The 12,150-nt window shown below is 31.9% G+C and overlaps 1 protein-coding gene across 1 annotated transcript; it reads right to left on the reverse strand.

Moving 5' to 3' along the window:
* Positions 1-3,584: 3,584 nt before the first annotated feature.
* On the reverse strand, positions 3,585-11,466 carry LOC124356254 (E3 ubiquitin-protein ligase MARCHF5-like). Its single transcript, XM_046807442.1, has 2 exons — positions 10,911-11,466; positions 3,585-3,894 (listed from the first exon to the last, which is right to left on the reverse strand). The coding sequence occupies exons 1-2, from the start codon at positions 11,417-11,419 to the stop codon at positions 3,603-3,605; spliced, it is 801 nt and encodes a 266-aa protein (XP_046663398.1). The 5' UTR covers positions 11,420-11,466; the 3' UTR covers positions 3,585-3,602.
* Between the last annotated feature and the right edge of the window lie 684 nt (positions 11,467-12,150).

A 12,150-nucleotide genomic window follows, 5' to 3' on the forward strand; every position in this document is an offset into this window, starting at 1 on the left:
TACGCTTATAACTATTTTTGCCTTGTAAGGTTTCAAGATTATCGGTTTTCTCAATGTTTGAAAGTTTTACGATTATATTAACATGCTAAAATTCAGAGGTATTGTTTCATCAGTGTTGTGCAAATTTAACATTTTAACCAATAGTGCATGTTTTGTTTGATATTTAGCGATGGCGACCACACTGGAATTCTATCTCTCTGACTGTGTCGAAAGGGATGTTGTAAAATAGTCTGTAGTAGGCCTACACCAAAAGTAGTAAGTAATAATATTATATTAAAATATCTATGAAACAAGAAATCTTTAAATGTTAATAAGGGCTTTGCAAACCAATAGTTAACTAGGAAAGAAACACGTATATTACAATAATAAACTGTAATTTATCACATGTTACTAGACATGGGGAAGTGATTACAAAGATTTTATGTTTATAGCGCTTCACCACAACTATAATACCAGAAATAGAATACAGTTTGGATATCGGATACCAAGAGCAAAGTTTTAAATAGAATAATTTGACTATTTTAACATAGCTCATGTGCTTTATAAAAATGTACCAGAGCACATATTGGAGGCAGAGGGCGGAAGTGTAGCCGGATACAAGCGTAGGGTGGGTCGGTGGTTGCTCAACCTGGGTGATGCTGCTAATAAATTATGTAGAAGCCTGTTTAAAGCCAATTATTTGGAAATATTATGTACATAAGAATTATTATTGTAGGATGTGGTTTGGTGGTAATGTTGGATTGTTTTCATCCATTTAATATTAATATGGCGGTTAAACTGTACCTAAACTGTATAGAGATGGATGGGTATATGTGGTGAATTTTATAATAATGTATTTTGTATAATTTTAATCTAAAGTTTTGTAAATTTTTATGTAAAACTATACTACATAAATGTAAATCAAGAAAAGACTGATTTATATTCATTTGACAATATTGGTGTGCAGGTACATACATTTTATTATACAGTGTTCTAGCGCTCAAGCTTTAAATTAAAACGGATGTTTATTTTAAAGACAAATATACAACAGATCTTATCGGCTTCATATAGTTTTTGACTATTTAATATACGTAACTGTGTCGTAATCGCAGTTTATAGTGTGCAGGCGCTATAAAAAATTACCTTTTGCAGGGCCACCTGGTGGTAGGTTACATCAATGGCCATAGCATATAATCCTTTTCCGTATAAAAAATATATATGAATACAAATTTTTATTATTATCAGTCAAATAGTATACGATTCTATAAAGGACACATAGGCAAACATCCATATATAAAGATTTATTATTACTATTAATTAGAAAAAACAAAATCTATTAATAAATAATAATGGCAAAACAAGAATCATACATTTCTCATCTCCACCAAAGTGTAAAGTACGATAGTAAAATTATCATATATTGCTACACTTTACTAGGAGCACTCACATAGGGTGGCAGCTGAGTAAATAGGATTCGTTGCTGAAAATGCGTTTCTGCTCGAGGTAAAATGTTTTATTTACTACAAATAAGCATATTCTTCACGAAGAAGAGTAATAACATTGGAAGAGAGTCTTTTGGGAGGTTGTCTGAGAACCGTGCTCAGACAGATCCCAGGGGCAGTAAACTTCACAGCCTGAATATTAATGTCTCTGAGGCCAGGGATTTAGACAAGCTTTGTCTTCCGTTAGATATGTAATACTTTACGTCACGTAATATGTGCTTTTATATCATTAATCTATCTCCCATACTGAAACCATACTGATTCTGGATACTCAGCTTCAACAAATACTTTGATTGGTTAAAGAATAGATTTTTAATAATAATGAAATACTCTGTAGATTTTTATCGTTTGCACCAGAACTTATAATTATAAGAATAATCTGGAAACAAAACTTTGAATCAACAACGTTGAAAAATTTCAACATTTACATTACGGCAGTTGTGTTCCATCTTATATAATTCCTTTTTTTTAAATTTGTATATACACTTATTATAATACTGATATCTACAGAAGTTAAAATTTATAACAAGTAGGAAAAAGAATTTTAATCTTGATCCTGAATTAAGTCCAATCAATATATAATACTAATTACTGTATAATAAAAAAACGTTTGATTGATATTCGTATGTTACCTTTTTGAAACTCTATTTGGAATTCTAGAATACTCTGACGTTTTCTGTTTTATTTTCAATATTTATTCATTCATTTAATTTATGTCGATAATTCCATCAACGATATCACCTTCAGTCTATAAGTAAATGCCAAGCAACACTTTATTCACTGCTCGGTTAAACTCCCTCCCATCATAATATTACTCCCCCCTCTTCAATCAACTGTGAATGTACATTACTAAACGCCTCAGTTTTTTTAAACTAGTTTTTACTTCAAAACAGCTTTAAATCATATAAGAATTATATAACTAGCACTATGGAAGTTCCAGTAGTCACTGTTTTGTCAAATTCCAGCCTTTCAAAAATTCAATTTTGGTATTTCTCCGACCTCTGAATGTATATTAATGTCTTGTTACTTTATTTAATTATGTGTCAAGAAAGATGGTTTTTAGAAGTATGACATATATTACTCAAATCTTTTTACAAATTGCCTAACAGAGATAACATATTTATAATAGTCAAACTCTCAAGAAGCACTATGAAATTTATACTAATCAGTGAAAGGTTGCGCTCCAGGAAATCATAAAATAACTCCTACCACCTTACTCACATTTTTAACATGTTTCTTCGCTCTTTTTAGCGAAGCCTATACACCACAAGAATAGTTTTATTTAAAATAATGTTCATAAAAAGATTACAGTCAGTACATATGTATTTGCGTTAATTACAAATTAATTAATTTTATCTCCTTCTCATTTTACTCATCTTTGCTTTATTACTTCTGGGGGTTTGATTTAATATCTGTTGACTGAAGACCGTTCCCTTGCCTAAATATCTCAGTATATTATTAAACCCTATCTTCATAATTTCATTAAATATATCACCTTTAGTTTATAAATAATTGAGAAGCAGCATTTAATAAAACACACATTATTTAGTGATTAGTTGCACTTCAGACACTTATGCTAATGCTCCTCCCTCGTTAATATTCAGTGTGAGTTCAAGGTATGGTTACACTCTGTTAAGTTTTAGGTGGATAAAAATGAAGGAGTGGACCTCGGAAAACTTTTCTAGGAAACAGAAGTGGACATTTCAGTCCCTGTTGCAACTTTTCCCATTTACCCAAAATTGGATTTAGGTAAATAAGAGGAACAAAACTCCTTAACAGTTGTCATGACACAGTTAAGGTTGTTGTTATCATAAAATTACAAATAGTTCTTCTCTTATAAAATTCTAAGGAAAATTATAAAATTGAGTGACGGAAATTAGCAATAAAACAACGTCACGAAATATGTAAATGTAAAAGGAAGATTAACGATACCATAAAGAAAACGCACAGCCATTGCACATTCACCTGGACTCTACTATGCTATATTCTGTCACAGGATTAGGTAGTACAGTATCGTCTAGGTAAAATTGATATAAGTCAATACAGTTATACTAGTTATTCATTACTTTTCTTGGTGACACATTAAATACACTATACTGAGTTCAACTTATCATCATGACTTTATCTATAGTTTTCAATTGATAAAGAATTTTGTCGCACATATGTTTTCTGTGCATAATACATTTTCAGAATCCCCTTCACGGCCAGAAAGGAAGTTCCACCTAACAATAGCTGATTGGCCGGACTCTCCACAGAACTAAACATCAGTGTGCCGATGATCCTGGAGTATACCGGTAGCAGAGCACCTCCCGCGATAGCGCTGCATATCGACCACATCCTCTTCCTGCTCCTGGCAAGGCTGTCAGGAAACTCCCTGGGGAAAACCCCTTTTAGGAATGGCACCCTGGAACACCTGAAAATACGCCTTAATGTTAATTACCTTGTTTCTTTAATCTTTTTTTAAAATTTCCAATTACAATGTTATTTTTGTATTTACAAACTTTCTCAAGAATCTCATATAATGGTAAAATCTTATAATAAATAATCGCTTTATTTTATCAGAATATTTGAATTTATCTTAGGTTATACATAATTTAATGATTGTATGTATTACCTTAATAAACATTTATATACATAGAGCCTTTCATACAAATTTTAGTTATCAAGCTCTTTTTTATTTAAGAGGAGGTAGGAAGCGTGTACTCTTTTTATAAATAACAACTTTATTCAAAATAACCTACATAGTCTGATGAGTCAAAATTCAATTACAAAGAGGTATTATCGCTCTCATTGTCAAAAAACCTTTGTTTAGACAGTTTTAGTTGTATTTTTACACAAAAAGAAAGGTGAATATATTGATATGTGAATAAATAAATTTAATGATTTTAGATATTTTCATAGAGACAATTAAGTCAGCATTAACGGTTTCAATTTCGGTTTTGGAGAGGACTCTATAAACGTTAAGGGAACTCTGGCAACGAACAAATAGCATATGATTTCTATCTAAATCATTATCGAAATATTAATATATATGACTGTACCTGTCATCGTGTTAATAGGTGTTAAGGAAAATTGAATTTTATATGAGTTTCACTTGGATTTTATCTTTGACAATGTTAGTTGGAAAATCAAGGATTATACATATTACAGTATATACAAAACCATCAGATCAGCATATAGGAAGCAATAAATTTGAACAAAGTGACCAAATAGATTGATAAAGCTCGGGAGTTAGTTCTTTATCATCCCAAGCTGTTACCATAGTATCAGTATGATCATTGTTATAATCAGTATACTAAATCAATGTAATCATTGTTATAATCAGTGTAATCATTGTTTCATTAATTTGAGGAGGTCTCCCACCGGCTGTTCATCTTCAGAAGTTTCAATCTTCATAAAATTACAGGCATTTTTATCACATTTTAGGGACCAGTCTAATTGAACGTATTATTGAAAATTACATTTTATATTGTTAAATAAAAGTGAAAAATAGTATTTGTGGAATGTAAATACAAGCAATAATGGTTTTAAATTAGGAGTATGTGAGTCCATGTGCAACTCTTGCTACGCATTGAATTAGTTAAATCCGGTTATTGCACAAAATTTATATTATAACTATGGAACATATGTTCACTAGATACTTGTTAAACTCTCGTGTGATGCGAGATTAGAAGGGAGTGAACGTCTTCTCCTTGCGAAGCATCTGCCTGGGGTTAGTTCAATTTGTAGAGTGCTAGGAGAAATATAGCGTCAAGTTGAGTTTTACTTGGTATCCTTGTGTTATTTTAATAAACTAACAAGATTCTTCTACTAACTGTTTAATATTCTCTTATTTAATTCCAAGTACCGTAGTTTTCAATATTTATCAATATTATAAAATTTTTTTTTAAATTTTACGGATTCTTTCTAGGATCTAGATGTTACATTACAATACATCACTATTTCGTTGAAGTGTAAAATTTTAAAGTCAAAACTATTATTCTAAATTTTAGAGTTATTATTGACGATTAGAACTTAGGAATTATTAAGTATCTTTTTTATTTTTAGTAACAATTCTTATATTGCAATTTAAAGTAAAATTTATTTGAACTTTTATCTTATATTTTGACTGAAGAAGGAGGATTATTTTAGTTCACTTTCCTGTTTTGTTTGATTTTAAAAATTAGTTTTATTATAAAAGTTATGTAATTTGTTTTAATATTATTATTTTAATTAGAAGAAGATTTATGAGAATGTATTTTGATAGTATAATAAACTTTTAATTCTTTAGGTTAAAGTTTGTAGTAATATATATATATATATATATATATATATATATATATATATATATAGGTATAGTTTTGAAACATTTAGACAAGGGACATAGTTAAGTTTATGATATGAAATAATAATATTTGATAAAAGACAGTTAATACTTTATTTGAAATAAAAATACTAATTTTGTATCCTCATAAATGTTAAGATTTAGTGTTTTTAATTAAAAGGCAATATTAATATAAAGGTGACTGGATGAAGATAAATAATTAACTACAGTTATTAGGAGAAGGAGCAGTGGAAGAAATCTAGGGCAGAGAAACTTTAGAATTGGTTCTGATGCAATCCCAAAGTAAAGCAGTGGCTAATCAGATCTTGCACATTTGATAGAATAATACAATATTTATGAACCGGAAGTGATCAATGTGAATTTAGAGTTTAACTCAGTTCACCTTTCTCTTAGTTCGTCTTCTGAAATCTGACGCTGTCACAGACTTGACTCCTTGAATCTGGAGGCATGTTCGTCTGAAGAGATAAAAAAAATGTCGGCGACGAACAACCTCAAAATGAACTCTTCCATCGTTTGACATCAAAAAAACCTAGACTACAAAACATAGTGTAATCTAGATGAAGAGGAATTCTCATTGTCTCATCAGGAAAATTGGGAGCACTACGAAATCTTAAACACAATGTTTAAATACGATGGGGCAACCCCGTTTTCTGCACATAACATAACTATGGTTGGTGGATTCAATAAATGTGAATGTAAAGTTAGTTATTAACTTCAGTTCAGTTACAATTGTAGAAAAAAATGTATTTATAGAGAAACGATAATTAGGGATAGTTAAAATTTTGAACTGATTAAATTATTTTGTAGTAGGTCATTCCATGAAAAAAGTTATTGCTATGAAAAAATAAATTGCAGTCTAAAGGTGTTACATGGGTACATTCTAAATTATTGTATTCTCTAGCACAAAGGGAATAAAATTAAATTTGAGCTAATTAAACATCCCGATATACAACATTTATTATACTTGGAACTGTTGGAGTGAAATATAAACGATGTGACGTTGTCGAATTATCAATAGGAAATAAAATAGGAACTAATCCAGAATTGAGGTGTTTTTCATATGGAATCCTAATAGTTCTGAGATTTGGGTCAAATGTACTTAATATTGCATACATTGGGCTATGCGAACTTTATGCGTCGAGGCAGCATTAATAGAGAATAAAGCTATGGACAGGACAATTATGTAAGTAATAGGCCTACGGAGAGTTTACAAAATTACAGAGCTGTAGTTTGTTATAAATGTAGGGGGGTTGGGCATTGTAGTAACGATTGTCCAACCTGGCCAAGAAACGGTATTCGAACTTTTGCACAAAATATGACTACGATAGGCGTCATTAAAGTTCTACAGGTTCAAAACACTTTTAAATTGGGAAGTTTGGACATTCTAAATTTAAGCCCGATGATTCCCAGAAAACTGGTATTCATAAAAAAGTTTGTTAATCATAGTCACAAGAAATCCGGTTATTGTTAACTATGAACCATAATTTCCAAGGTTTTAACGTAGAGTTTTGATCAGAATTTGTTATTGATATGTTCTTAGATTCGGGCAGTTTTTTCAATATAGTTAGTGATAAGATGTATAGTTTGCTGAAGTGTAAAGGTTTTGTTAACAACATTGGCCCTTGTAAATTGAATGCCTCAGTGCTGTGAACGGTAAAATGCAAATTTTGGAAGAAGTCACATAAAGATGTAAATTAACAATTTTACTTTTAAAGACGTTTGTAGTAGTTAAATAGCTGAATTGACATCTCCTTTGAGCAAGCATTTGCAATATAAAATTGGGTACTCGGTAACCACTAATGGTCATCATAATGATTAAGGAATTGTATTTATGGATAGATTAGTACAAATATTAAATTATGAGTACAAAATAAAATTAAAAGGTATTGATTGACTGAACCCCCAAATGTATTGAGCACGGGAAGGTCTACTGACTCTTAATAGAGGCAAGATATAATAAAAAAGTTTGAGTGAGTATTCCAGCTCTGCCTTTTAATAGGTAAAAAGCAAGGAAAGTATCCTATAGGAATAAATAATGAAGTTTTAGGTAATGATTTAATAGGTAATACGGTTTTTAGTGTCATTTATTTAAGGAAATAATGTTTAAGATAAATTTACACCTGATAAAATTTAACACTTAACTACACAGTCCATGTTTTACCACTTGTAGTGCTAAATACGGTGTTTTGCATTGAAGTAATACTTATGATTTGGTTGTAGACAGCGTTGTGTTAATTGAATATTTAAACGAAATACTAGATGGACTTAAGTTCATACTATGATTACAATATGTGGATGAAATTATTATTTATTCTAGAAATCTGGCATAATGTTTGAACGTTAACGACCATTACTGGAAAGATTAGGAAAACACATCTAGTATCGGAGGAAGAAATAAAACTTAATCCCGACCGTACAGTAAATATTAAGGAGTGTAAGCGCCCAATAGATAAAAAAGGGGTATCCAGGTTTATTGGAATGGCATGTTGCTTTACTAAATTTATTCAGAAAAATAATCAGAAAATGACCCTTTAATTAACGAAGTTTATCAAGTTATCGTCAGTGAGAACACTGAACCTGAATTTAGTATTCAAAATGGAATTATAATGCTATAAAGATTTATAAATCATAACAATTTATTTTGCCAGACTTATTAATCTGCATCGTTTTTCATTAATATGCAAAAGAAGAATTGTGAATATTTTTTACAATCTAAAGTTTAATGCTGTTATAAACAAAAGGTGCATCTTGTTTAGTTTACCTAAGCTGTAAAGCTTCAAACTACAGGGGACAGGATTAGTTTGATGAGTCACGAAAATCTAGCAAGATGAATTATTATATCCTCGTTATAAGAAATTATTTTTCAAAGTACGTCTGGAATTTGCACTTATAGACGAAACATATTCTATAATTTTTTTTAAATAAAGAGTATTTGAAAATTATGGCCTACCTAAAAATATTGTTAACAAGGTCGATTAATAAATTGTAATTGTTATTGTCGAAACTGAAAATTTATTTTACCAGATTGGTTATTATGAGTTATTGTTTATAAAATGTATTTACCATGTGCTAGCAGTTGTGTACTTTGTACTATTATACCTCTAACTTCCTGTATATTTGGTTAGAATTAATAGGCAGATGCAACGCTAATACTCAGCTATAACTGAAGCAAATCAACTTAATATAGAAACGTAATATATATTTAATGTGAATTAATATCTGTGTTTTGTCGTAGAGTGGTTGACTAACTTATTATTTAGCCAACTATTTTTGTTATATATGTGATATATTGTTGTATAAAAATAAATTGTCATTATTTTCTTAATGAACTGTTTAAGAATAATCAAGTTACTCAAATGATAGATATTTTAAAAGGACACAAAATTTTAATATTTTCAACTCAATTAATAATTCAAAGATTTTACTGAATATAACCGTATTGCAATCTTTATACCATTAGAGATTTAGTAATACTGTGTTCTTTTAGGTCTTAAGTATAGCTTAAGTAATTGCTACCTAGTAGACTTGAATTTCTGACTGCTTCTTGTATGTGATTAATATATACATATACTTGAAGTGATTCTGTGCTTTAAATAAAACTACGCAGATAAAAGTAACATAACCAAAACAACTCCATTTAGAAGGAAGAAGGATTCTAAGAATCGTTACAATGAGTGGAGAGATTCTTATTCAAGAATATATTCGTAAAACAGAAGTGAAATACCTAGGAAATTTAACTGTTACTATTCTCGTTATTGCTAGACATTCGCCGTATAAAGCTAAGAATGTTAACTTCTTACAGTACTTCTTGTACTTTATTTAGCTAAGTATTTCCTCTTCGGTTCATCATAAGTTTCATTTAAGGTTTTGCTATGAAATTTAATGTTTACAGTTTTTAATTTTTCTTTACGATTGTTCATCATACTAATTTATCATGGCCAAACAGTTACCGTATATCCCAACAAAGGTTAATTATAATTTTATGGTTTTATGTTCTCTTTTCATCCCAAAATCTTCCCGTGGACAGCAGGGGACCTGTGTATGTACCATTTGATGGTTGAGTTTAGTTTCCTACACTGCTAGGATGGTACTCGAAGGGAGAGTAAACTCCTAAACTTCATCTCAGTACGCTGTAATAACAGTGACGTCTGAAATATGTTGTCTATCAGTGACTGAAGAAACGAAAACAACTTTGAGAGAGCTTCACTAGTCGGAGTGTCTACTCCTTTACCTATCAGGCTTTCGCAAGAGCGCACTAAGAGAGTGGTCTCGTCTGAGCTTACCAGCCAATATAATTGGAACTGAGAATGGTTTTAAGTCCAAAACAAGGAAAGAATTCCAATGTTTGGATTACAGTCTGAAAAACCTATCTGGTGAGCAGGAATGCGTGAGGATGACCTGACAGGAGGTTCGCCCTCCCCAAGCAGCATGGACCTCTGTGCTCGAGTTGGTAGCAGACTATCTCATTGTGTAAATGTGAGTCCGAAACTCGGTCAGTAGAGATAAAGTGCTGCAATGATATTCACTCAACTTCGTATTGGGTGCAGCCTCTCATCGAGGAGGGTAAAAGTCCCAGATGGGACGATAGCTCACAATACCTGTAATGCATTTCGAGATGTCTGTCTGTCGTCAGTCGCGAGAAGATTAAAACCAGTCTCGGTTGCCGTTTAAAACATCTCAGAAAATCGCTACTGGAGCAGATTCGAAGACTTTCGTATCTTCAGACACAGATAAATATCAGGTTTCAGTTAGCACTGTGTTACAGCGTACTCCGATGAAGATTGCAAGCTTTATCTCTCTTCGGGTACCATACCAGCCAGTGTATGAGACTAAAGTGAACTATTAAATCTTTCCTGCCTTAGAAGATCTTGATAGTCTACAGCTTGTCCGTCTACTCGCGTATCATTTGTTATTTTATAGGCATACAACCAATGATAAGATTTTATAAATACCTTGTCAGGATATTCTATGAAAACTTATAAAAAAAGCTATATATAATTTGACAGATTTAGTCAATTTAAATGCTATAAATTATTAATAAATTTTAAAAAACGATGACTACAATCAACCCACAAAAAATGTTGAGGTGCTTAAAAGTTCCTTACCGTCTTAAAGCACGTAACAGCCAATCTTCCCATGTGATGTCACTTATGTACCACAAGCCATATCCAATAAGTGCACACGTTGAAGCTGCTTCTACTGGATTACATTCCATTAAAAGTTGCTTGGCTTCTTCATAGCCATAAATGTAAGAGAGAGTTAGACATCCACAGGTAGTCGCGATTGCTTCTATTATAGGGTAGGCAGCGATAAGTTCTATGTCAACTATTGACTTTAATTTTAGAATTATCTTCTCCATTACACGGACTATTGGGCCTTTCTTCGGTACTATAATGTAACGTGTTCTGCAGAACCTGCATCTCGGCCTCTTAGTCGGGTAGAGTGTCTCGAACCGCTGAACCATTTGTCGACCACAACTCTGGTGTATCCAAGTTGTCGGTCCGACACATCGACAAGGTCTCACCCAGGCTTCGTCGTCTTCCGGCAGCGTCGCTCGGCACAGGTAGCAGAACCTGATAGACACCAACAGCTCTTGGGGTAGGTGACAGTTCATGTTTAATTTTCTACAATTTTAGCATCAACTGGGAAAATATAAATCAATTAATCCAAATAATTGTTACTCCGTTTAAGAATGCTTAGCAACCGGTGTTCCAAGATATATATCCAACATAATATATTGGAAGTGCCGATGGCCGAGCGGTCTAAGACGTTGGACTTTGAGTCTGAGTTAGTAGAGATAGCGCTGGTTTAAATCCTGTCTGTGACCGTTGTACTTTTATCAGTACCATCGACCTTGTACAGTACCGACTTTTTCCCTTATTCTGTTTGATAAGATTCCCGCACAGGCCTGTCGCCCATGAGGATGGGAATAATAATAATGCTCAAAAAGGGATCGGCTTCTCCTAAAAGGAATTCCGTTAACACTAATTCACGTCAGCATTTCCTTGAAATTTATGGAAACAAAAAAAAAACTAGATTAAAATTGAATTTGTAACAATTTCCTCTTTTATTTATTACTAATTTATACACACAACTCTGTTACACTATTTCCATTTCAATTTTCAAATATCTACAATCGAAGTGGTCCGATGTCTGTAATTTCATGGCACGATTAAATATTTAATTTAATCACTTATACTGACAGCATAAATGACGGTTTGGAACAATCCAAACCTATTTAATTACTTCTTTCGAGAGAGCAATCAATATTAATAAGAATCTAGTTAATGAATGCTAAGCACTCTTTTTGCTAAGTCTCCCACCAGATGAGGAAGAAATGTTCGC

This window comes from Homalodisca vitripennis, chromosome 1 (genome assembly GCF_021130785.1).
Source record: "Homalodisca vitripennis isolate AUS2020 chromosome 1, UT_GWSS_2.1, whole genome shotgun sequence".
Lineage (NCBI taxonomy): Eukaryota > Metazoa > Arthropoda > Insecta > Hemiptera > Cicadellidae > Homalodisca > Homalodisca vitripennis.

Excerpts from the sequence above, each read along its gene's own strand:
- LOC124356254 (XM_046807442.1), bottom strand. The coding sequence starts at position 11,419 with ATGAACTGTCACCTACCCCAAGAGCTGTTGGTGTCTATCAGGTTCTGC. Across the intron at positions 3,895-10,910 it reads CTGTTACGTGCTTTAAGACG|GTGTTCCAGGGTGCCATTCC; the intron begins GTAAGGAACTTT and ends GCGTATTTTCAG.